The 26,315-nt window shown below is 39.1% G+C and overlaps 2 protein-coding genes across 2 annotated transcripts in view; one reads left to right on the forward strand and one right to left on the reverse strand.

The window, feature by feature from the left end:
* Positions 1-1,300: 1,300 nt before the first annotated feature.
* On the reverse strand, positions 1,301-15,038 carry mmp16b (matrix metallopeptidase 16b (membrane-inserted); the record flags this gene model as incomplete). Its single annotated transcript, XM_079243190.1, has 10 exons — positions 1,301-1,662; positions 3,217-3,332; positions 6,075-6,225; positions 7,222-7,360; positions 7,452-7,669; positions 8,021-8,182; positions 10,574-10,878; positions 11,948-12,064; positions 12,632-12,780; positions 14,910-15,038. 10 exons carry the CDS (start codon positions 15,036-15,038, stop codon positions 1,301-1,303), a joined length of 1,848 nt encoding a protein of 615 aa, XP_079099316.1.
* A 5,611-nt stretch (positions 15,039-20,649) lies between these two features.
* The window catches only part of egfra (epidermal growth factor receptor a (erythroblastic leukemia viral (v-erb-b) oncogene homolog, avian)), a 41,580-nt gene continuing 35,914 nt past the window's right edge, over positions 20,650-26,315 (forward strand). The window contains exon 1 of the mRNA XM_079243642.1: positions 20,650-20,898. Within this exon, the coding sequence (XP_079099768.1) occupies positions 20,820-20,898 (79 nt within the window). The 5' untranslated portion in view covers positions 20,650-20,819. The remainder of the gene's footprint in view (positions 20,899-26,315) is intronic.

A 26,315-nucleotide genomic window follows, 5' to 3' on the forward strand; every position in this document is an offset into this window, starting at 1 on the left:
CAAAGGATTTTCTTTTAGTTTACCCTCATTTCTCTTTGTTTTCTCACTCACACAAGCTCTTTCTGAAAAATGTTGTCAGACGAAATTTGAAAAGAAAAAAAGATTAATGAAACTGTCTTAAATGTGTTGACTGCAAGATACAAAGGAAAGCAGGATGTTGGCTGTCAATTAACAGACACTACAGTACAGTACATACATGATGTGGAGAAATATTTCACACGCACACACACACACACACACACACACACACACGCACACACACACACACACACACACACACACACACACACACACACACACACACAAAGATGCACACATAACTAACCTTCCTATTCTCTTTCATACCCTCCGGTGAGGCAGTAAATGAAAGCTGATCTTTGGCAGCTGACATTTTCATGAACAATTAGCCTGTTGTGGATCAAACTGTCCTTAACTACCGGTTTAAAGTTGCAATGTGGGCATTAATTAATGACATAATACATGATTTGAATTATTCCTACTGTGCTACTCAGTATCCAGCTTCCACACCAGAGAAACAGAGAGAGACAGAAGTTAAGCAGTCTGTTATTAAGGCAGTCTCATAAATATTGCAGAGAGGGTTTTGGCCCCTGTTTTGGAGAAAGACTGCCCCAACAGTCTTGAGTAGTCTTGAGTTACTAGCTCCTGCTTCCAGCTGCATTCTCTCCAAACAAATTACAGAGCAGATGGGTGTATATGAACAGAAATGGCAAAGGGAAATCAGAGTCTTATCCACACTGTTAGATCCAAGGAGGGAAAATATCCAATCAAAAACAACATTGAGCAATAATCCTCTTTGGAAGAAAAGGTCATATTTGGTTTGTGTATCGCTCCTCCACACAATGAATAATCTTTTACCGAGACCCTAAATTGAAAAAAAAAAAAAAAAAAAGCACAGCTCAAGGGAATTTAATTAATAAAAGAAAGTAAAGTAACATCCTAAATCTAATTTGTCCAATGAAGTTAGTGGTAAGGGCTTTTTAAGCGGCATGCAGTGATGGGGATAGACAAAGGTCCCACTTATAGGAGCATAATTCTTTCTCACTAAATTGAGTTCAATCCAAGATACAGAAAAGGTCAAAGCAGATACATACATATTAGTTGGACAAGGAGATGTGGCTCCATTACTGTCTTCACTTGAGTTCTGCTGATCGCGTCCCTTCCTTGCAGCTTGCATGTTACAAATTCCAGCAGCTCTGAAAACTGCCAACATGGCAAACCTCATGTACCGAGCCTTTATCAAAGCTTCACGCTCCTCTCTTTACAGCACAGTAACAGTCCCTCAGACCCACTCCTGCATGGAGCGCTTGCAGTACAGTATGTGGCGCTGTGTACTCTTCCTCCTGAACTGAAAAATGGTGTAGAGGAGGACCATCATGCAAAGGGCCAGAACACAGGGGATGGCAATGGCCACAGCTTTCTCTGTACCCCCTACGCCGTCCAGTTTTATGACGACGTCTACGTCACCGTTGTCGTAGTGGCGCTCCTCTGCCACTGGGGGACTCCAGTCCCAGTCAGGGTCTGCAGGTAGGCCGTCGCAGCCCATGAAATCCCGCAGAATGGACCTTGGGTAGCCGGGCTCCACACGAAGAAGCTGGTTGCTGAATTTCCAGTACTCCTTTCCTTTGTAAAAGTAGGTGAAGCCTGGATGGCGGGAGACAAACATTTTTTTAAAGTTGTGTAAACTCTTTCAATATGTGCACAGAAAGGGACATGTGCAAAAAGACTGGTTTCAATGTGTCTTATTCAGCTACAGTAAACACTATAACTTTATACTCATCACATTCTCCTGCTCATTGAACCACTACAATAGTGTACCATCGTCAAACAGACTGGATCTTGTTCCGAAGAAATGAAACAGTGGTATTACACTTCACAATCCAACTCCGATTAGTTCTTATTGTGTAAGAATTCACTTATTGTTATAAAGTTAAAAAAAAAACAAAAAAACAAAACAAACAAATAAAACTATAACTTTAATCTAATAGTGACAAAGATGGAAGTCACATTCTTCACTTCAGTGACAATACTCTTCCTTTAGGTGCCTCTAAGACTACATTCAAACTGCAGGGCTTGCTGCTCATATCGGATGTTTTTGTGAAATCCAAATTTTTTGAAAGTCTTTTCACATTTCCGATCAAATGTGACTTGTATGCGATCTCCTGTATGAACCTCATGTGCACCAGAAGCGTCCCGCATGCGTAGCAGACACGGCGACGTGCAGTGAGCGTGCTTGTGACATCTTTGTGTTTGTGGAAGTAAATATGGATGGCAGCAGAGCATTTGCTATTTTAAAAGTTTTGTCCAACCGTAAAAGTTAAATAAAAGTTAAAAGTTTTGTCCAACCGTAGCCACAACATTGTAAATGGGTTCGTTTTAAGGAGACATTTACAGAAGAGGAAAGTAAAAGTTTTGGTCAAGGACTTTTGTTGGGCTGTGGCAGCAACAACTGTAGAGAGAAACATTTGGGTACGGGGTCGCAGTCAGGATTGGTGGGAGACTGTGTTAAAAAAAATAAATAAATAAAAAAATAAAAAATTTAAAAAAAATAAAATAAAAAAAAAGGATTGGTGGGAGAGTGATGTGAGACTATTTACAGATAAAGAGTTCATAATCAACAAATGCAGAATAACGACGTTTGTCTTGTGTCAATGGAAAAAGATCAGATACATATCGGATTTAGGACCACATATCCAAACGGCCTGGGTCACATTTGAAAATATCAGATCTGTGTCGTTCAGACTGTTAAGAAAAGATCGGTTACAGGTCGCATAGGGGCAAAAACATCAGATTTAAGTCACTTCAGCCTGGAGAGTAAACGTAACCTAACTCACTCCTAGGGTCAATTTAGAGTAATCCATGAAACACCTGGTCTTTGGGTGGTGTGAGGAAGCCAGAGTATCTATCATAGGAGAACATACACAAAGAAAGCCTCATGTTTAATATAACTGTGAGTTGCAGTGAAGTAAGTATATTAAAATACAGTAAGGCTAAAAATACATTATCTTTTTCAGAATCTTCAAGTACCTCGTATTTGTAATTTAGGAAGTAAATGTACTTAATTACAATTAATTGATTAATCCTATCAACAGTTTGTACACTCAAGTGACCACAAAAACAAAAAACAAAACACTTCAACGTTAAAATTTCCCTTTGTGATAAAAAAGAATTTATTATTATTTTTATTAATTTTCATACCATTGGCTTTATCCACAAATGCCCCCTGTGGTGAGTCAGGAATGCCCTTCCAGATGGTGATGGGTTTAGGGTATCCTGGGTCCATGGTCCTCATGTCCTCATTATACCTCCAGTATCTACAAGAGGACAGAGAGGGGTGTAAAGACAGCTGAACAGAAGTTTAAAAACCTGATACACCTAAACTGATTGGGCCAGTTCTGATACACGTCCACTAGAAAGAACACAACATTTATTGGGTATTTAATATGTAAACACCCTGAGAAGCACCCCAAGTGAAATATTCCTTAAAAAAAACCTGCATAAACACAGCCTTCTCTTGGGTTATGTTAGTTCATTTATACTGTCTCTGCTTTGCTTTCCAGCTTGCTGAGCTCCACACACACGTTCACTAAGCAGGATGGACATGTTCAAATACAAACTAGTGATAGTGCACCTTCCTGCCAACCTGTGTGAAAGTGTGCTGAAGAGTAAGTTTTATAGTGTATGAACTAAGAAGCATTACCATATTGTTGAACACTGTTTTTGAAAGACGGTTATTGCAGCATCGCTTTTTTGCTTTACCTTTCTTCAACCGGAATGTGAAAATCATACATATACCTCAGGAGGTGGAGTCAAATGTTAATGCTAGGCTTGTACACAGTACTGACCTCTTATTTATTGACAAACTAAATTTGAAGCAATCTATCAAGAAGTTTTAATACAGAAATTTGAATCTGAAACATTTCTATTAACTGTCTTGAAGCAAATTAATTGGCTGTAGGTGCCAGGTGGTGGCTGTATAGGCTCTGTAAGCAGCTGTAATTCAGTAAAAGAATTAGTTATCTGAAACAAATAATTGCAGGGGGCAAGTTTACAAGACAAAAATGGAACCAGTTCTTGGAACCAGGTATTATTTTACTAACAGTGAATATCATTATATGTGGTTAGATAGTCAGTCATGTAAATTTACTGTGTATCAGCCCACACCAGACTTAGCTAAGGATTTAATTTTAATCATTGTCAAATCAGACACAATTTGCATCTTTCCATGCATTGCATGTTCTTAAAGCAGTCAGAACTCACCACAATAAAACATTATTGGGATTTTTAATCCTTTTAACTCAAGACAAGAGCAATAATGTGATAATTGCAGTTGATATTATAACAAATGAATTTTGTGTACCATGTTGATAGCAAATGGCAGTCAGCTGTCCAAAGCATGCGGCTGAGTATCACATTCAGTTTGACTATCACATATATGAAAAGAAAAGGTCAATCAATCATCCATGCTGTACCCAACAGGTATGCAAAACAATTTTAGAAGCAGCACTAATTGATATGCCTCTCATACTTGAAAATAACTTTACCCAGTATCTTTTCTAAGCAGAGAACCACCTGCATCCCATCACACACACATGCCTGTATACAGACATCAAATTGTGTTTTTGATGACTGATATAATGTCTTGTTTGTCAGATTGGAACATCGAGTGGCTCAGGATGACAAAGCATTTTGTCATCTGCTACCACAAAGTTGCATGACCTCTCAGGATATGATTTATGAAGACAGCTGAACATGTGAGTCAGACTGGTATATTCTCATACTGTATAACCTCCGTGACACACACAGATAAACAACTGATCATCTTATATAGTTGCTTTGGAGAGACTCAGATTTCAACTTCAGCATGTTTCATCAAAGTTAATAGGCAACATACAAAAGAAATGTAATGTAAACAGGAAGTTAACTTCCTTTCCAGGTGAAAGAATCTAGACTGATGGATTATGGAATACCTCAGCTAAGATGATGGAGCCCATCATCCCCTTCAGGCTGATTCACAGTCAAGGACATATTTCCAGGAAAAGACATTTTAAAAGGTTTTGGATTGCTGTCACACATGGATGGGTCAAATGGACAGTTTCAGGTTATTCACACACGCACCGCATTAGTGCCACTGACAGTCTTTTGTGACAATAACAAACAATGCCTGAAACAGGGTGTTTAATCTGACATCTCATCACTTGACAGAGGTATCGAAGCTCAAGTCTTACTGACTGTTCTAAAAGGGGTGATGTTGAAGTTGCAGAGATTATATTTTTGTCTTTGTGCATGCGTGTCTGTGCGGGCTTGATGGCAGGGATGAGGCAATCCATGCAAGCAAAAGATTAAATACAGATAAAGAAGATCTTTAGCAGAAATGCTGCAGCCCTCTGACCTCAAGCGTATGTACAATGTGACGGTCTAGGTGAAGATGAAAACTGTTTTATGATCAGAATCAACAAAATTTTAATTTTTTTATATGAAAGTACGTGTCTTCTAAACTAACAAGGAGAGGGACATTCATAGCTGTTCAGCAAATGGTTAACAAGCAAGCATTGGTTTTGATTTTGTGGTATATAGTTGCACATGTGAGAGACAAACTTCTCACCAGTTGAGGCAATATTATCACAAAATGATATGGACAGGTGTTGGAGCAATGTATGCACTCATCCAGGCTGATTATTTAGGGAATTACCTGCAAGATTTAGCAACACAATATACCAAAACACATTCTGCACTTATTACACATAATAGTCTGGAAGCTACATCACATTCCTGTAGTTCAGGCTTCTCATACACTGAACTTATTTTCCCCATGAAACAATAAGTATGGCTCAAATTATTTAAAGATAAAATATGAACACACATCAGTTTCAACTCTGGTTTTTTTTTGTTTGTTTTTTTTATTGACAGTTTCTATGGAATCACCTTTCATTGCCGGATCCTAAATAGCTTAATGCTATCACTGGTCTCATGTGGTCTCATTTATTTTCAGCCTGGCCAGATTGCAACTCTGCAAAATCCTTGACTTCAAGAAAGAGCTACTAATCCACACATACCTGTCTCCTTTGAAGAAGTAGGTCTTGGCAACATCTTCCCACCAGACAGCTGTCTCAATACTCTGTGTGGGCATTCCACTCCCAAACAGAGAGATGTCCTGAGGGTACGAAGGCTGGAGGGTTGTGTCCTTGAACACCCAGAAACGGTTTCCTAAAAGAAAAGGAAAAAAAAAATCAGTGTTATGATGCACTGGGACAATGACATAATCATTAATATCAACTAAAAATGACACTAGAGAAAACATTTCAGGGTTTCAGTGTGTTTTTCTCCACTGTGTGGGTTTTAGTGTGTCTACTGTTTTTTTTTCATGACTGGATTTCTAAGGCCAAAACACCTTGTTTAACTCTTTAAGTGCCATAGTATGAATGACAAATCATATGGGACACAGTATGACTTAAACTGTTAAAGATTATCTGCACAGCAAAAAAAAAAAAATCGATGCTGCTTTAATTTTATACAATAAGCAGCTAGATGATTCTCTGAAGGCAGCTCTATTGAGACTTCTTGCTTTAAGTTTCTTTTAAGTTATTGCTGCTTTTAATTCAGCTTGATCAAGAGTGCCTCAGGCAGAGTGAAGAGAGCTGCTGTGGTTGCTGTGCCGTGGCTAGACACTCACACGCACATGCGCATGCATACACACACGGTTAAGTCTGAATAAATAAAGCATGACGCTCCCTGATCCCACTGGGTGACAGATGTCATATTAATCTGCCTGATGGACGGATGGCTCTCTGGGACCTGCACCCGTTTTCCTGCCATACAGAATGCTACAACCTCACAATCACCCCGGCCATTATTATCCAGTGAAGGATTACTGTATGTTAAAGAGCTCACACGTCCACAAGTACTTGTAGGGATGTTTGCTAAAGATTCATTTATTTGTTTATTTATTTATTTATTTATTTATTTATTTATTTATCTATTTGTTGTTTGGTTGTTTGTTCATTTATTTATTGTTTTGGAGTGTTTTATTTTAAGTTGCTGATCTCACTGCATGTAGCCAGGGTGTGGAAGTGGGTGTAGGTATCTCCATCATTCTGTTTACTTTGCTCAACAACATGACGAATGCATAAAAAAAAAAAAAAAAAACACTAAATAAATACAAAAAAAAAAAAAAAAAAGTAAAAAGTAGTTTTATTAGTTTACCTTTAAAAAAGACAAACTTCCCCTCACTATTTTCATACACAGCATCAATTTTTGGAGGCAAGCCTTTCCAGAAGTAGTTAATCTGCATGGGGTAGCCAGGGACTACAGAGTTGTCTCGTACCCTCCAGAACCATTGATCCTATAGAAATAGACAAGATAGATTAGAAGTGTCACCCCAAACTGCTGTGTGACCAGCAGAAATGCTAACTCACGTTGATTATCTGATTTACCTTGAACACAAAAAGTTCCTGTCGGAGGATGGCAAGAGTGTTGAAGCCTCCATCACAGATGTTTGGTTTGGAGTTGGGATTGGACGGTTTCGAACCCTGTGGTGGGCGATGGGGTCTGGCATGGCGATCGTGCTTCCGGGGGTCTGAGGGAGGATGGAAGCGAGGAGGAGGGACCGTTGGTGGGGGCCTGGTTGGCTGTGGAGCTCTATCTGGGGGTCCTAAGATGACAAAAAAACACACAGTATTACACCCCCACTCCCTATGATTCCTCCTTGCCTGAATGATTTAGCTATATTTGGGACAGTCCCCATTGAGATATGTTTTGAGCAACAAACACTTTACTTTGGCACAGTATTTTTAGCCTCTTTGGCAGTCTGCTAGTTGACTCATGTTGCTTTGAAAAACACAGATTGGCTGACCTCTTTAACAGCTGACAAATGCTGTTTTCTGGCTTTCAACCCAGTATGACGGATGTAGCAACATTTGAAATGGTGACTAAGTTTTACAGCTTTGATAGCGAGTGTTTTGTTATGTGGTGATTCAGTACTGTTGTAACAAAAAAATGTTACCATAGATTTTCTGGATGCCCTGCAGGTCATCATGAGGTAGTTTGAAATTCTCTGTATCCATGTACTGGTAGAAAGGTGCCATAATAGCAGTGGGGTCGTTTGAGTGCTCCAGTCCAAGAGCATGGCCCAACTCATGAACAGCCACCAAGAATAGGTCATTGCCTAATGAGGAAAGAGAAGAAAACTGCACTTAGAATACCAGTGGTACATGATATACAGAATATGGGCATTGTGGCTACCGCATGTTGGGACGTCTGTTTAAATTTTCAGTTGTACAATTTATGACAATCGTAAGTGCTTGAAGAGACAGCAGCAAAATTCAACATATCTAAATGAGCCCATGATTCCATGAGAACTTTAATGACAGCCAGTTAGACCTTAAAAAATTTCTCTAGCTCTCTCTCTCATGGGAGGAAAAGCCCCTTCGTTGGATGTATCACCAACAGATCGCCGAAGTTGCCGATATGAACAAGACCAATAGCTAGAGAGGACTGGACTGAAGGACAATACAAAGGCATTGTTAGCAGAGGAGCAATAGAAGCCTAGATCTACCAGACAAGACAGGTGCAGGGTGTGCAAAGAGGTCCCTGAAACAACTGAACGCTTAACAGCAAGGTGTCAGATATTGGCAGAAAAAAAATTACATGGAAACACCAACCAATAGTGTGAGCTGGAGAATCAGAGGTCAAACTGGGCAACCCAAGGTGGTGTAGAATGGGAGGGCTAAGATCCTGTCGGACTTCCACATACAGACTGACAAAATGGTGGCCAACCAACTGCACATTGTGATCATGGATAAGCATCAGAGTAAAGCCCATATGACCGATGTAGTCATCCCGAACGATGGCAATATCAGGAAAAAGGAACATGAGAAACTGTAGAAATACCAAGGAATCAAGCAAGAGTAGGAGAAAGCCTTGAAGGTGAAGACAATAGTAGTACATCTGTCTTGGATATTTTCAGTTATGTTTACAGCTACCGTTTAACAGATAAGACATTAAAAACATTTCTTACAAAAACTTCATTCTGAAGGACTGAATTAGTCATTACTTGCTGCTTTCTGGTATGAAGGTAGCTTCCACTAAGCTAAAGTTGTGCAAAAAGTTGCAAACAAATATCAGAAAAACTAAACAAGGAGCACTTTTACTTTATTTTACCAAAAAGAAGATGTAATCTACAACTAACGTAAAATAGGTACACGTGATGAGGTTACTGTCCCGGGCATAAATGTAATGCACCTGAGTGCAAATGTCTACCATACACAAACATGGACACACAGGCTGGAAACATTTTCCAGCCTGTGTAGATAGAATTCAGCTCTAAGTGTCGACCCGATTCAGAAAGAAATACACCACTTAAGTACAGCTTGTGACTGAAGCTGTCCTCGGGAGATTGTTGCCCTTTACAATATTATATCCACCACTGCCAACAGCGCTGCACAGAACTGCAACTGACCCTCAGTCAGCAGCTAAAAGGTTACCCCCCCCCCCCCCCCCCCCCCCCCCCCCCCCCCCCCCCCCTCCCATTTGTCTGACTCCACCAGCCTCTTCCACCTAACCAAAAATGTCCCATGAGCATTCCCAGGAGACAGGCTGGAGCTACCATTAATGCACATGTTAGCATGCAACATTTACAATTACACTGCTGTGAAAGCCCATTAACGAACACGCGCCTTCCCAGACACACGTGTGGAGACATGAGCTTTTCAAAATCAGGCTCAGTTCTCCAAATGGATAACCATGGGATGCTTCATGGGGGTGAACATAAATCTGACTTGGGAGTCTAAGACTATTACTATGAGCGAATAAAAGAGAAAGAGAGGGAAAGTAGCAGATGGAAAGGGGGGGGGCAGTTCTGAGAATACTCTGTTATCTGTAACCCTTTCGTCCCACTAATGAGAGAAGAGGATGTTAGAGAATGGCACATGAAGCTTGGTAGAGCTCTCATAGGCCTGGCACCCTGTAGGTAAAGTAATTAAAGTGTGTTTGGTTGCATGGCTCTGAAAGGTATATTATTTTCCTCTCTGAGCTGCTCTCCCAGAGCCACTGAGCTACATCAAATTCAATAAAACAAAATAATCATAATCATGTGCCAGCAAGCTATGTCTTAAAATAGCAGGGCTTTCTATCCTGTCATCTGAAGAGCTTATTATACAGAAAAAAAAGTCCTGACAGATGGGGTAATGCGTCCTTACAGAGCACAGGCGCATCAAAGACATCTCAGCATTCTTTGTTTTTGGCTAAGCATCCCTCACACCCTACCCTGCGATACCATCTCTGTCATAATGCCCTCCTGTCAAGCCATCTGTATTTCCATGGTCTGCTTTCCATCAGTTCTCATCCATTTCTCCAGATGACTACACTCTTATCTGTTTGCTTTCCTCACTTCTTCCTCTTAGCAACTTTTCTCTTTTTTTTTGTCTTTTCTCCCGTTTCTCTTCAGTTTTTTCTTACATGCCCCATTACTGCTGGTTTTTTGTCCCCTTATCTTTACTCATTAACCCCGCTGCTTTTTCTCCCTCACACAGTTTAGCCTTACACCCATTTTTCTCACCATCATGGTTGGGGTTCCCCAGAGTCCAAGGCTCATCTGAATCAAAGTGCGTGTCCCCTCCAATGCCTGGGCCTGGAAAATAGGCATGGGCAAGGAATCCTCCCTCCCCATCGAAGGGTGAACTGTCTCCATGAAAACCTGAAGCAAAGATGATAGTGATGTCCACGTCACGCCTGCCAGTCTCCAGGGCACTGTATGGAACAGCCTCAAAGCGCAAGGGAGTCACACCCTGCCACACATCAAACGCCCGCCGGATGGCATCATGAGTCTCCCGGGCGCCTACCTTCGGTGTGACATTTTTTATACTGCAGGCAGAAAAAAAAAAACAAGTATACCATTTGGAAAAGGTTATAAAGAGGCAGAAGCTAAAAACGCACTGCATGAAGAGTTTGTCATAGTAAGGTGCATGAATGTAAATGGAATGCCAATCACACACCATTATAAACCACAGGGAACCAAATTAGAAGCAAAATACGTGCTGCATCTAACCCTTGCCTTGTTATCTCTTTAACTTTGAGTGAACATTTTCACTTTACAGAATGACTCGACACAAAAAAAGTTGCACTTGACATAACTATTTCAAGCCCAGCAGCTTTTGCTGAACTTTTAACACAGTAGTCGTTATCAGTCTCTGGCAGGCAGAGAGGAAAGGGAAATCTCCCTCTCTCTCCACTCATTTTCACGAATGAATAGCAGGCCGCTGCAGCACTGGCTCAGCCCTGACTGACATTCCATTAGAAGAGGTGGTTCATCAATTCAAATTCGGGGAGGAAGGAAGGGAGGATTTGAATAAATTGGCAGTGTTATCATCTATTACTGCTGTAACCTGTCAATTTGCAGTTATGCAAGAGACCCGTTTATCTGTTCTTCTCAGAACCTATTAAAAGCCTGAGCTTAATCATGCCAGATAAGATGAGAGTTTGAATATTTCTGCTGAGATTATGTATAATTTACATATAATTTCAAGCAGTTTTTTTTTTTATAAGGGAGAGGAAAACATTCCAGCCTTTATACCACTCTGCTAAAACTGTTTAGTTTAAATAAAAAGGAAGGATGAATAAATTGTGGTAAAAAGAATGCAGCCTGATTAGATTTTTAATTATGCCAGAATACTATTTATACGCTGGACAGCAGACATACAAGACACAAAGCACGTGTTAATATGAGTGTTTCTGCGTATGTGATTGCCAACTCCCACACAAATGACATACGTGCTCATTCTCTATGACAACACAGAGCATGCCACCTCAGATGGTTAAAGGGATGAAGATGTGAGACAGATAAGAGCTGAGAAAATTAACGCTGACATGTCGCAATCTGAACCCTACGGGAATTACAGCTGTCTCCATGACAACTGCCTCCACTGTCTCTCACCTGTAGGTTATGTGTGTACGCTGCCACTTTTGTCCCGTCAGCGCATATCTCCGCATTCGTGACCTTGTAGCACTTTCAATTTTGTCCGGAACTCCACAACGGGGTTTTTGCATCCAGCTTGAGAAGAGAAGAGAAGAGAAGAGAAGAGAAGAGAAGAGAAGAGAAGAGAAGAGAAGAGAAGAGAAGAGAAGAGAAGAGAAGAGAAGAGCTAAGTTTGCAAGAAGTTAGGATCAGAGTTTGCATGACAAGACAACACAAAGCACTGAAGTGAACTTGACCGTTCTCTTCCTGACAGGTGGCAGAAAATCATAGCTGCAAAATAAAGAATGCAAAATGCTGCTAAACTACTTCAAACCACAATCTTCCACATTCATTCCACATTAAGTGTCACAGCTACTAAAGGAAAAAAACAAAACTCACAACACACGGGCAAAACATTAGTTCTCACCTTAGCGTGATATCACTGCATCATCATGCAAAACGAGAAGAGGGGACAGCATTAAAACCTTCACCTGATGTTGTTTCAGGTGATGTGATGGAGGGTGAAATAAACATCTATAAACATCCCATTGACTCTTGAAATTTACAAGTAAACCACATGTATCAACAGAGCATCAGCGGTCAAACAACAGAACATGTGCTGCACAGCTTCTGTTTATATTCTCTCGACACATGTATACTCACTCCTTCGTTTCCTCATCCAGTGTCCCTGTGACATTGAGACCATAGACGCGCTGCATGGCAGCAATTGCTGAGTGCATGGTTTGAGCTGAACGCAGGACTGACATTCCCGGTTTTGTGTGGGGAAGGTAGCCATACCTCTGTAGCCATTTCTGCAGTGAGAAAGAAAGAGGAGGATAGTGGGCTTTAATGGCTCATTATAAGAGTTGCTGAAGATGCTTTGACTCTATTGTTTAAAAAAAAAAGAAGTAATGATATTCAAAACAAAGAAAATGTCCAGTCTTGAAATACTATCCAGTACATTGCTTTCAAGTACATGTATCAAACAAGCTGCAGTAATTCTGGGAGGGATGTCCAGACCAAATATATTCCTCCAACACACACGTATCCCATTAATTAGTTTTTAAGATGACAGAACGGTTGTTTCTTGAATTGCCCAGCCTAGTCTAGCAATCGATTTATTGCTACAATTTAAGGTCTGAACGAGGCTACAAAGACTGATTGTTAAAGGAAAACATAAGTTATGTAAAGCTTTACTAAAACTGTCTGCACATTGAGCTCTAAAAGCCCTAATCAAAACATTTGATGATACTTTCTGGAAATCATTTGAGCCTGGTTAGATGGTAAAAAAAAAAACAAAAAAAAAAAACTGGTGTCAGACTTTGGACAGCTTCCTGCAGTAAATTCACAGAATAAAGAAAAACTTTTTATACGCAGGTGGGGTGTGGGGAAAATTTTGATAAAAATGGCAAAATTCCAGCTGCACAGCTGCTTCATTCAACCTCTAGCTGACTTCATATCAGTAGCATGGAAGAGTTGCTGGAGAGTGCAGTCCTACATAAAGGACTATGACTTCGCTTACAAACTGATCTCAAGCTGCATCAAAATTTAATGGGTTCTTCCTTTTCACCACATTTTAATGAATTTCAGCTGGATAGCTTTTCCCTAAACTAAAATAAAAACAGAAAAGCAAACAGAAAAACCATACCAAGATTAATAAATAAATAAAAAAAATACAGATTGTGTGTAAATCATATAGCCAATAAGAGACAGTGACGAACCATTACACTACTCTTTCATTACCAAAATGGAAGAATAGGTAGAAAATATTCAGATTTTTGGTGATTTTAGTAGATTTATGTAATCTATTTTGTTCAAAGATCACCAATGCAGCAGTGGTGCAGGTCTAAATGTGTTCATTCAGACACTCTGTGGACAATAGTGCACTTGTAAACAACATCTGAATCCCCACTAGTGACAGCAGTCTGTGTTTGTGTCTTGCAGCTTCTGGTCAGTGTGTGCATGTAAAGGACTGCAGCCCTGCCTCCTCTTGGCCTACAAAAGCCCAAAGTGAGACTTGATGCAACGAACAGAGGCGAGTGATTCTAAGCATCATCCAGGGGTCACTGTCAGACTCACATCTGAAGTTAAGGGCCATGAAGTGCTAACATTATCCACAGCTGTCCACATGCCAACCAGCTGCCTCCATATCACAACACAGCCTACAATATTTGCTCCAGCGAGCTAATCTGTGGAGCTGTCTCCTCTGTCCATCTCTCCATCCCTCCCTCCTCATTCTGCCTTTTCTGTTTAGCTAAATGCTTTGTTTATCCCCCTTTTTCCCTTGCTCCTGTGGGTGTGTTGCCTCTCTGGGTTGTGTTTGTTCACACAGATTCCAGACGGATACTGGGCAGATTTCAGTGAGCCATTAAATTGAATAATCACGCGTGTGTGTTACTGTCAGCTTTAGCATTTAATTTCTTCAGCGTGGTGGGAGGGGTGCCTGTGGTGAGGATGGATGTGGCATCAATTAATGAGGTAAAAACTAACAAATCCTATTATGCAACTTGTACATTTTTTTTTAATGTTCTCCAACATCATGATGCTGCCAAGCTTCCTCACCTCGTGATGACCTGTCAAAAAAAAAGTAAATGAAACAAAGAAGCATCACCCTGTAGGACATTTCTATGAAAACAAACCGATGTGCATGCAACATATCTGGGCTGAACATTGGGGCTGGATCAGCTAAGCTTATGGACCACGATGTAATAACCTCAAATGAGGCATCATTCTGTTTTATTGCACCCTACCAATGAGGAGGAATGTGAGATGTTTTCTGCGTCTTGTTCTGTGCAAATAGGCTTGCAAATGTTCCATGCTATGCCTCCTGATGATCGTGCACAGGGAGTCGGCATGTATGTTTTTCACGCTGAGGCAGATGATGTGGAGGAGAGAGCTCGGTCATTTATGATGCTCGGGGAGGGAAGGCCATTAATCTTACCTCAACGCTGAAGCGATCATACCCCTCTCCGGACACGGCACGCGAAATCCAAAGCAAAAGATGCAAGCAGAATGCTGCCGCGTAAAAGCAATCAGATGGTTTTCTTTTACTGGCGGATACTAAGGTCATAATGACCTGCTTTTTTTCCCGTGTGTTTATTAGGAGAAGCCGCCCGTCTGCTTTTGTGTCAAATGAAAACCATCGGGAAGCTGTCAAGACAGATTCGGCTGAATTCGAGAGAATGTGGCCCCGCGTTTTCCAAAATCCAGATGATGTTTTAAAAAATATAAAGGTTCCGATGTCAAGCAGAGATATCGCGGCATGTTAGGTCCGCTGCCCTCGCCATTCTTATTTACATCAGGGCTACATCTATCCAGCAGCATCAATGGCCATGTACAGTAAGCTACCCAGTCTGCGCAAGAGGCTCCCTCCCGACTCGACGCCTGCGCTTTGATTTCTCACACAGTGCAGCGCTGCTTGGCAGCATCATGAGAGCTGCCCTACAGACTGCATGACTGCTTTAAAAAAAAAAGAAAATCCACACAACTGTCTGTGCATCTGATTATAAAACTCTAAAGGACACTGCTCTGTGCAATTTAGATTCCAAAAGATTAGTTTGATCTTAAATTTCTGAGGCCCACATTATAACCAGATAGTCTGCTTCACCCTACTGAATCTCTCATAAACCCAAAGTGCTCACACCGCTTTGCACAATAAATAATCATTACTTTCATTGCTTAATCACCAACAATCTGCCACCATTACAACCATCATGCACCCATAGGTCAAGGCGCAAGCTGATGATTTGCCCAAATGATCGCTCATCTTGAAATATTTGCCCCTATTTTTTAATCCATAGTTTTCTGGCCTGCAGACCTACAGCAAAACATCTTCCCAAGACATTTTTAGTTCCTTCAGCTCTTTAAAACCACAGTCAACAACCTGCCTCAAGCAACAAGAGCCACAAGATGGCAGTGTTTCATAGAGGAACGTGTCCGCCAGCTGGAATCTTAATCCACTCCATACATACTAATGAACCGAGAACATGAGGAAATGTTGATTTGACATGACAGACAAGAGGGGTGTGAAAAAAAGGAGAGACCAGGAGGCGTGCTTTAAATCTTACAAAAGCTTTCTTTAAGTTGACACAAAGAAAAGTGGATGGGTTTGTGTTTCCTGCTTGTGCATTAATGATCTGGAAACAAAAGATAATGATTTTGCAATTATCTTTTCATTGTCCAGCTGTTAACAGGATCTTGATATGAAGGCATGAAAGGGAGACCTATAGCTTGCAGTTAAACCTCACAAAGTGACATTTGTCCATCCAAAAGAAATCATCTCAGCTACAGTTTGCAGGAATGGCCACATCTGATGAGGGGTTATTTCACAATCTTATTTTATGAAGTTACCTGCCTAAAAGACAGCATTATTATTATCTCCTGCCAAGCCGACATACTTGTAGATTGCTCAGTGCAAAATGTGCACTGCTTTAGTCAGCTAAATGGCATTTGTTTTGTTTTTTTATAATCTCTTTTCTTATGAATGACTCAGAGCTTCCTGTAGTGGTAGCCATACTGTTCAGTAACAGATCTGAATGGATTTGACTGAATGGAAAGTTGCTTTTTTTGGTAAAAAAAAAAGAAAAAAAAAAGTTTTGAGAATTGATACCCCTGTCTTAACCACATACAGCACCGGATTACAGTCAAAGCCCGTCATCAGGAAGGGCAACACCAAACACTGGAAATCTCACCTCAGAGATTAAATGATTACTGTTCAAAAAGATTCACTCAAAACTAAACAGCCGTTACCAGAAAACACAGCCAGAATAATTGATTTATCATCTAAATGCTCTTCACCAGGCATCTGTGAGTACCTTGCTGGTTTTTACACTATATCGCTGTTACGTGCTCAGCATACCGTGAAGCTGAATAACCTGTGAATCCTGAACACACAAAACTGTCAAGAGATCATTCACATTACTCATAACTGAGAACAGGGTGTTCTGTTTTGAAACAGGATGTGACTGGTTGAGAGATGTATTCCAATTGGATTAAAACGTTCATTCATTTACTTTTAGGTGTGTACTGTGTAAGCCATTGAGATGCCATGGAGACTGCACGCTCTGGCAAGTGAACATGGCTCAGAGCCAAAGACCAGGGGCCCAGGTCAGGAAAGTTTGGGGAAAAAAAGTGAAGCAGCAAGACCCACGTATGCCTTATATTATTCTTTATATGAAACAAACCAATCTGCATGTACGAGTGTGTAATTAGTATTGCAAACCAAACATTTACAACATTCAAATATTTGCCTTTACTGTTTTGTTTACCAAGTTTAGCTGTAGGAGAATAGCTGGGAGGCAGGCAGATGGTGAGATTGAAGGTAATCTCACTGGCTTCTCTAATTAAACCTAATTAATTGGTACTTGACAGTTTGCACTGAAAGCCTGAGGCTTTTTAACCATACTGCTGAAAGCAGGGTTTAGACCCTTTTTATTAAATCTGTTGTTGATTCACTCATATTTAATACAAGTCTTATCAGACTGCCATGGCAAGCGCCTGAAACAGTGCAGAGAAACAGAGATGGGTCTGGGATCACAGACCAGCTATTTCTAAACATATAAATCTGGAGGATCTGCGTATTTGTCAACTTAGAAACCAGCCATTTTATTTGGGGAAATCTTTTTCAACATATCTGCACATCATCTTTTAGATTGATTACTTACTATACAACTATCTAATCTTGCTTGCATTTGTTTCAAATGGATTTATGCTTATGAACCTGATGTTGTAGTAGTCATCTATCTTCTTGCGAATGGTTACGTATATGAGATGGTGTGTAAATCATCTTGATGAACTGAGGCTTATCTGATAACAGGATACTTTCCAAAAGAGATGTACAAGTTAAATTAGACACTTGACGCATGTATTTAATTTGAGTCCAGTTATTCAAGAATGAGAACTCTTTATAGTCATCATGCAAATCATAATGAAATTTTGTTCAGCAGCTCTTGGGAAAGGCACACACAGTTAAACACATGATGTAAGGAATTCACTTCATCCTTTTGTCCGAAAAATGTCAAAATGAAAGAAAAATGTCTTCATGATTTCTGGCTATTTTGGCCTGATTTTATTCAAAACATCTAAACACATGTTGTGTTATTATATCTTATTTCATATTATACAATATAATAAAGAACACATCAAGCTTTAACATTGTAAAAGCCTGAACATCCCATGTATGTTGTTAACTAATATCTTAAATGCATCATTTTTTTGGTTGCAGCTCTACTTAACATCTCTGGTATTGTTTATTGTTTATTGTCTTGCTCTTTCTCTGAAATACAATTAGTGCAATGTTTGTGAGTGTGAAAGCAGCAGATGCTGCACCTTTAAGTGACAGTCAATCTTACATCTTCCCATATGTTCTTCCTCTCTGGCTCTCTGCTCTCCTCACTATAGTTTTGAGAGCAATAATGGCTACATTGGTGGTGATGGTTGTTATAACCTTTTCTTATGGATATTTTTTTTTCAAATTTTAAATTTGCATCAAGTTGGTAGGGGCCCCATCATGCACCTCAGACAGCAAGCCTTTAGGATAACAAACCACTGCATGTCCCACCACTGCATAACTGTTCTGCTTCACTGAACCACTTAATGAGTCCTTGTATAAACATTAATTTAACAAATGTTATTTTAAGTTGTGACTGATGCTGTTTTAGCCTTGAATTTAATTTATTCTTAAAGCAATTGCAAGTGTGTGCTGTGCTAATTTATAATGTTCCTTCAGGTGCTAGATACCTGCACGCAGTGCTTGTTAAAAATAAAAACATGGAGAATAAGAGCGCAGTCAAGACAGCACATGTCTTTGTTTTCCCACACTTTTGCTGCCATCTCCCATCTTGCACTACACACTTTATTTTATTGTGTTCTCAATCCTTTGATGGTCCAACTATTATTGTGTTTGTTTAGTGTTTCTGCTTGTATCAGCAGAAGGCACAAATCCTTGCAGCATCACAAAAAAAGGTACAAAAAACCACTGTAATAACAGAAATGTCTGTCTTTCTATGTGAAACATTTCACAACAGAGACATAGGTCAGTGGTTTAGAAATTGGCCACTGGTGAGAAACCAAGGTCATTTCCTTCACTCTTTCCTCTCATAATCCCTCTCCTCCTTTAACAAACCTCCATTATGGGGAAAATCTTGATTTCAAAACATCTGAAAAAAAGCCTCAGCTGAGTATATGACCCTGAAATGGTCTGAAATTGCATTTTTACTGAAACTAAGATGGCGACATTTGACCGCTGCTGATTTTCTGGAAGCACTTGTACTGTTTCTAATGTTTCATCCACATTAATGTCATGCTTTTTTGTTTAGCAATGCCAGTAGTTAGGACAGCTAAATTGACAGTCACATCACATCCGCAACTATGAAAATAGCGTTTTATGCTGCAAGACGTGAAACATAAGCCTCATATTGGGTAATATCTCCTTGAGGAGAATGGCCATAATTTCACTCAACACAATAACCTCTTCCTCCAACATTACAGCCAAAGACAATTTGCTGAGCCATTAGGCTACAATAATGAAATAAACACCAGTGTGAAAAATGATTTCTATCACTCTTGTCCCCATAGAGTCTGATAAGTGCACAACAACAAACACATTTGAGCAGCTGGATGTCCTATTAGATTCGGATCCCATAAGGCTGATGCTCTGTCAACAATCTAAACATTTTGTCTGTACAACCCCAGCTTGACGGTAATACTGATAAAAATTTGTCATGAATGCACATGAAGAAATAAATAGGAATGAAATAGTAACAATATGTCAGATCTTCTACTTGGCTTTGTTTGTGATGGGCCCAATTCAATGAGGCTTCTGGAAGGGAGGTTTGATATCCTGGATGCATCATTATTGTGTTAACTTTTTATATGTGTTCATCAAAAACAACTCTGAGGTCATCAGAGTTTTGTGCTGCTAAAAGAAAACCAATCAGTTAGCACCGCATTGTCGTTAAAATAATGGGTAACCCTTTTCCCCCCCGTTCCCATTAAACTGCATTTCATTGCATGAAAAAAATCAATGATGGCAATCATTATTATAAATATATTTACAGCTTTTTTTTTTTCTCAATTTCCATAACACATACTGAAATTAAACCAGTATATAGTGTGTAAAGGCATAAAGGCATACAGTTTATTCTATTCTATTCTATTCTATGCTATTATATTCTATTCTTAGAAAAAGAAGGAAAAATTGCTTAATTGTCTGCTAAACACATATGTACCTTCAGGTAACCGAAGAACATGTGTTTTTAAGGTAATATCCACATGATTAAGTGCCTTTAAGCTGTTTCAACTAAATTAAAGTATTAATTAAAATAAGCCATACAAGCTTGCTGAATCTACAGAATAGCTGTGCTATTCTTAGTGAGTGTTGTCCTTCTCAACGACATACTGGTGCTTATACTTTCTTTAGGGACTTTATCTCGTTGTTCATTTCTTATTTCTAAGCTTTTTGAGCTGCAGTTGGATTATTTTTACACTGAATTAAATTTTCCAAAAACTATCTTTCCACCCCCAAAATGACAAGAAATCCCATTTCTGTTTTGGGTCCATTCTCAGTGTGCACCTGGGCAGCGCGAGACGCACATCTGTCTTTCTTCCTGGCTGACGTCACAGAGAGCAGCCAGTGGTTTTCTTCGCTGCGTAATGATCGGGCACAGACTTTTGGAGATTTCTGCGAGGGGGAGGACCTGCTTGAGTCTTGGTTTTCTCTGAGAAGGAAAAGTCTTTTTTTTTTTTACTTAACGGAAGGGACGCAAAGAGGTTTCTAAAGTTTTGTCAAAGCGGAGTATCGCGTGCGGTTGGCATGGAATGACACTTTGTCCCCAGGAACTTCGAAAACACGATGGCAAGCCGTTTTCTCAAGTGGGTCAGTCTCACCTCTCTGCTCTGGCTCTGCTCCCGTGTTCAGGCGGAAAAGAAAGGTATGTAGCTTGTGAATGCAAGGCTTTCGTTTTCCTCTCTGTTTGTCCAACATTTACATAAATCTGAGAGACTGATCGGCCGGCTGGTCAGGAAGCCGCAGAGAAGCTTGATCCAGCATGAGAGAAAAGTTTCTCACCGAGCAGCTGCTCACTGAGCTGCTGGAAGTGAAGTAAGTTAGTCTGCACTGACAGCACAGGTCCATACTGATCATACCGTCAAGTCTTACAGATAAGACTACAATTAATTGAGTAAATAGTCCAAATATGAGGATGATTGTGATAGTGATGGGAGGGGGGGTGATGAGTGGAGAAAAAAAAATTGCTGGCACGCGTCCCACTTCCACTTCCTTCATAAAAACACACTTCTTTTTTTTTTCTTTTTTTCTTTTTTTTAAGGATTGGGATTTAAGTTTTAAGAGTTTTTGCTGGCTGGCTTTTTTTTTTAATATTATTATTATCATTATTGGTCAGTAAAAATGTCTGCTACCTTGCTGTATATGACTGCACTAAAACAGCGGGGGGAAAAACTTTAGTTTTTATTTCACACCCATTAAGTTCATTAATATTGCAGTGTTGTTGTTTGTTTGTAGCTCACGATATTATCTTTTTGTTTTAGCAACAACTTTTTTCCTTTATTTTCTCTGTGAATATAGTTAAAAATATAATTTCATCTCATGAGAAGCTTTTATCTGGTCCTAAATTAAATTTAAAAAAAAAAAAAACCAGATAAAAAACTACTTTTTCTTAGTCTTAGGTGTAAAAAGGCACAAAAAGATATTTTCCTTCTCTTTTTCAGCTTAGTTCAAGTTCTTTTGGCACTGTGAAGGCAACAGAAATATACTTTTATTGGCTGTGTTGCAGTCTTTCTGATCATTTATTAAATTTTTTCTGCTTTTGCTGATGACATCTGTCTGTAGTTGTGACTCGGAATGATTCACCTTCTTAGCGACAGACAGTGTTTGAGATTAAAAACAAAAAGAAAAAAAAGTAACATTTTCTCCCTTTTGATTTGAGTTCACACCCCATGACACCCAGATGTCAGGGAATAAAGTGGCCAGTTGTGTCACTAATGACTGTAACTTCCTTTTCTCATCATTCAGTGTTGCTTACAGTCTTTTCAGTGTTGTTCTTTCTCACAAGCTGATAAGCATTTGTATTCAGTGCCAGCAGTGCATGTGAAACCTGCATCTGTGTTCTGTGCTCTGACAAGTCGCAATCAGTGCTGGTTCTCTGAAAGACATAACAAATCAAACGGGTTTTGAGCCAAAAATGGAGAATGAATATTTCTGAGCTTCTAAACTAATCAGACACTCTGCATCTCATAGAGCAGAACGTTTCCCAAAGTAAATAAAAAATGTGGGATTTTTATTAACACCCCAACAGCTTAGTAATGGACAGCTGTAGTATAATGCAGTATTCTTTTTTTTTTTTTTTTTTATGTATCTTTTTATTTTCTCCATTAGTAATCCAGTTTCCACCTTCCAGGAAATGATAAATACACAAGCTGACAGTTTAAATTGGTGTTGCTGTGTCTTGCTTTTTGTTTTCGGCTGGATCAAATTTGACTTGTGTTTCTACATGGCACACTGTTTTTTTCACACAGTGTCCAATTTTGTGTCAAAACCGACCATTTAAAAGAAAAAAAGTTTGTGGAATGTTGTACCACTTGATTATTGTTACTGATTAAAGTAGTGCTGTAGTAAAGTTGCACCACCATGTGTTCTTGTGTTTTCCCTAAGTGTTTGTAAAAGTTTTATCTTTACCTCTGATTAAAACTAAGCATTTCACTTTCAGCCTTGTCAAAAAGGGTATTTTAAACCAAAACTTATTTGTTTTCATGACCATTAAGAAGTTTGGTATTTTCAAACCTAATAAAATGACAAGAATTTATAGACAAATACATTATTCTTTAAATGGTGCAGACAGCAGTCCTGATGGTCAAATCTCACCTCTACTCTTCCACTACTACCCCTCCAACATCTAAATGACTTTTTATACATCGTCAGCCAGTATAGTCGAATACAAGCAACCACCCTGCATGTTGACAAAGATGCAATCAAAGCATTGCTATGTGATGCTGTGAAGAAATGGGAGTGAGAATGTGTTATTTTTCTGCCTGGAAGGATAATAAAAGATTACAGTTTAACATTAAACACACTCATGGGTAACCAGCTATGCGCCTATATACAAACATGTATTAGGTAACTTTCCTTGTTTTGAAAATTTTCTTAAGCATGCTAGATTGTTTTTCCAGAGAAAAGAGATATCAAAAGAAAATAAAAGATCCTATTCTAAGCTTTGTGATAAGGCTTTTCTAAGATAATAGGAGAGTATTTATGAATCAAAAGAAGAAGGATCATTTTCTCAGCCCACAGAGAAGCATTTAATCCTTAGGCTTATTTTAAAATCACCAAAGCAGACGATGTATGTTTTTAGGGGGAATGGTTGACATTTCAGTGTTTGTTTGACCTGTTTAAGAGTTCTTAGGTTGCTATAGGAGGCAAGTGAACACCTGGTCATCAGTTTACACTTGGCTGAGAAAACTTGAAATTAATTGTGATCATGGTGAGGATGTTGAACCTTTGTGTTGATATTATTCTGTATTTTAGAATTTCTTCAAGATTTTCTGTGATCACTGCAAAACTAGTTCTAAAATAGCTTAAAAAAATTATGCAATTTCAAATGTTAACTTTTATCACTTTGGTAAGCAACACTGAATGAACACTGTAGAAAGAAAACAGCTTGAAGAATCACACCATGAAAAGAACCCCTCTTTAATAGCCCTCTTTTCTTAATATTTAAGAAAAAGTGAGTTATATTTGAAAATAATTCTCATTACTTTTATACTGTACTCTGCCTCTCTAAGGTGCTCTTTTTATGACCATGTTACTGACATTTTATCATGGAACCTAATTAGTTGCAGCATTTCCTATTTCAGCCGTTTTCTTGCCCTTTTTCTTTAAGATATATTGTTGCCATCAAATTCAAAATAAGCTTTTATTTTTTTAATCAAATAGAAAACAATTAAACAGATAATAATTAAGTTTATGTATATATTATTATTATTATTTTTATTTATTTATTTTAAACCTGTCCTGTACAGCATCATGACAGCAGAATGATGGTCTGGCTGCTGTGTTATGCTGAACAAATTTACTCTTCCAAGAGGAACCTTGACATTTGGAAATCATTCCATTCTTTTATTTACACTTTGCACAGTGAATTATTATGTGTAAACTTGGGAGCAACGAGACTTCTATTGTTTGCATAATTTAGTTTGCAAGCACATTTATAAATGTAAGCAAGCTATTTTTTTTTTTTTTAAAGAATAATATGAAGGATTTTGGGAAGCTGAGTTTATCTGGTTTCTGCCCCATTATCCAGACAAACTAATAAGTAATTTGGGATTTTTGGGGGGGGGTCTACTAACTTATAGTACAAACATTAGCTATACAAGATTTATGAGATGTAAATGTGTCTTGATTATCATTTTAAACAGCATATTACATAACAGCGTGTCAAAACTGGCTGTTCTCAATTAAATGATAATTAAATTTATAATCATGGTGCTGCTATTCAACTTGTATCTCGTTGCAGAACTGAGCCAAACACTGAATGTTTTTGAAAGTCAAATTGAGGTTTGATGCAGTGAGCATCTTCTCCCACAGGATGCCCACCTGTCTACTGCACCCTGACAGCCTGCAAGGGTTTAATGGCTTCTCCAGGAAAGTCACTGGGCTCCATTCTTGATGAATAAACAATCCTCATCCTGCACACTAGTATACTCAGTTTAACTGTGGGAGGGTACTAGTGGGTGGCAGTAATAATGTTGCTTTAGCTCTCAAGGACTGATTTTGCAATTAATTTGGACTGTTTCAAACAAATGATGATTTTTTTTTTTAATTGTTAAACAAAATCTAAACATACTTTTCTCTGCAGAATTCTACTAAAGTGCAGCAACGTAACAAGCCCGCCTCTACCAGTGACTTAACCTGTGAAAGATCAAACTAATCACAGGAGCATGTCAACAGCTAAGTCCTTAATCCCTCATGCGAGCTTTGCTTTGGGCACAGAATAACCTGCTTATATCAATATGCTTTTTCAGAGTTAATAGGTTATTTCAGTTCTTGACTAAATGAAATTGAAAAAAATAAATGTTGGTAAAGTTGAGTTCAGTCTGTTCTGCATTTAAAAGTGCTTGCACACCTGCAGAAGTTCAGCTGAATCATGATGAAAAATTTCACTCCTGCAGTGCATTTTAGCATCCTGAGTAAGTGCTTTTCCATGAATGTTGACTTGGAATCTAAAAAGCTACTTTTTTCTCATCAGTCATATGTCCCCCCCCCCCCCCCCCCCCCCCCCCCCCCCCCATCTTTTTATGAAAAAACCTGTCTTTTCCTTTCATTACAGCCCACTCTCGGAAAATGGTAGTGAAATATAGCTTATCATCCTGTGTAATGCTAGAGTCCGGAGTGGTCCTGATACTGCTACTACTGCTGCAGTTATGTCTTGCTGCTTGCCTGACGACCTTCCCAGACTTACATCTGCTACAGCCATTCTCAGAAATAAAACTTTAGAAGTTGAGGCCGTGGGAGTTGGAGTGTAATTTCTGGGCACCCTCTCTACTTTCTTTGAGGAACTGCAGTCTGCCTGAGTGGTAGATTTTGTCGAACTGCAGGCAAGGTGAAAGGTTTAGATTTCACTCCAGGACAAAAGCCCTTCTGTGGAAAGCAGGTTATCTGGCAGCAGATACTTTTGTAGACTGGATGAGATCTTTTACCACAAAGTATGCACACCTGAGAATAGACATGCAATCCATCAAGTGAAGCAGCTTTTGTTGTGTCTGTTAAGATGTATTCAAACACAGTAAGTCATTGTATAGCTCTAAAATCAAGGTATATCGCACTTCTCTAACTTTTAATTATGTGTCTTCTTCTCTTGCAGTAGTGTGTAATCCTCCTGCATGGAGTAAGTGAGTGAAATGTGTGGTTACTGATTGAACGAATTTGCACCTTTTGTTTGTACATGGTAACAACGTTATCCACAGTATTTATGGCCTTTCCATGTTGAGCCGGTTGTGCATGTGCGTATCCAATGGAAAGAGGCCCAGGTGTTTAAGCTGGAAAAAAGACCCTTTGCTATCTTAAATCTTATCAGGCTCAGTGTTGTGTTAAAAGGGGGGAAAAAAGGCAACATTTGCAATTAAGTCATTAATTTTGCATTTGTGTTTTTTGTCTCAAAGTTAAATAAAAAAAAAAATAGCTACCCCCAAATTCGCTGAAAATCTCCGCTTTCTGCTTTACTACCAAGAATAGAAAAAAAAATAAAAGTAAGGACTGAAAAAAGTATAACAAGTGCTCGTTTTTTTTGTGCATTTAACTTCTTTTAAACTTTTTGAATAATTCTAAACCTTTTAG

Source organism: Telmatherina bonti, assembly GCF_933228915.1.
Source record: "Telmatherina bonti genome assembly, chromosome: 7".
NCBI classification, from domain to species: Eukaryota; Metazoa; Chordata; class Actinopteri; order Atheriniformes; family Telmatherinidae; genus Telmatherina; species Telmatherina bonti.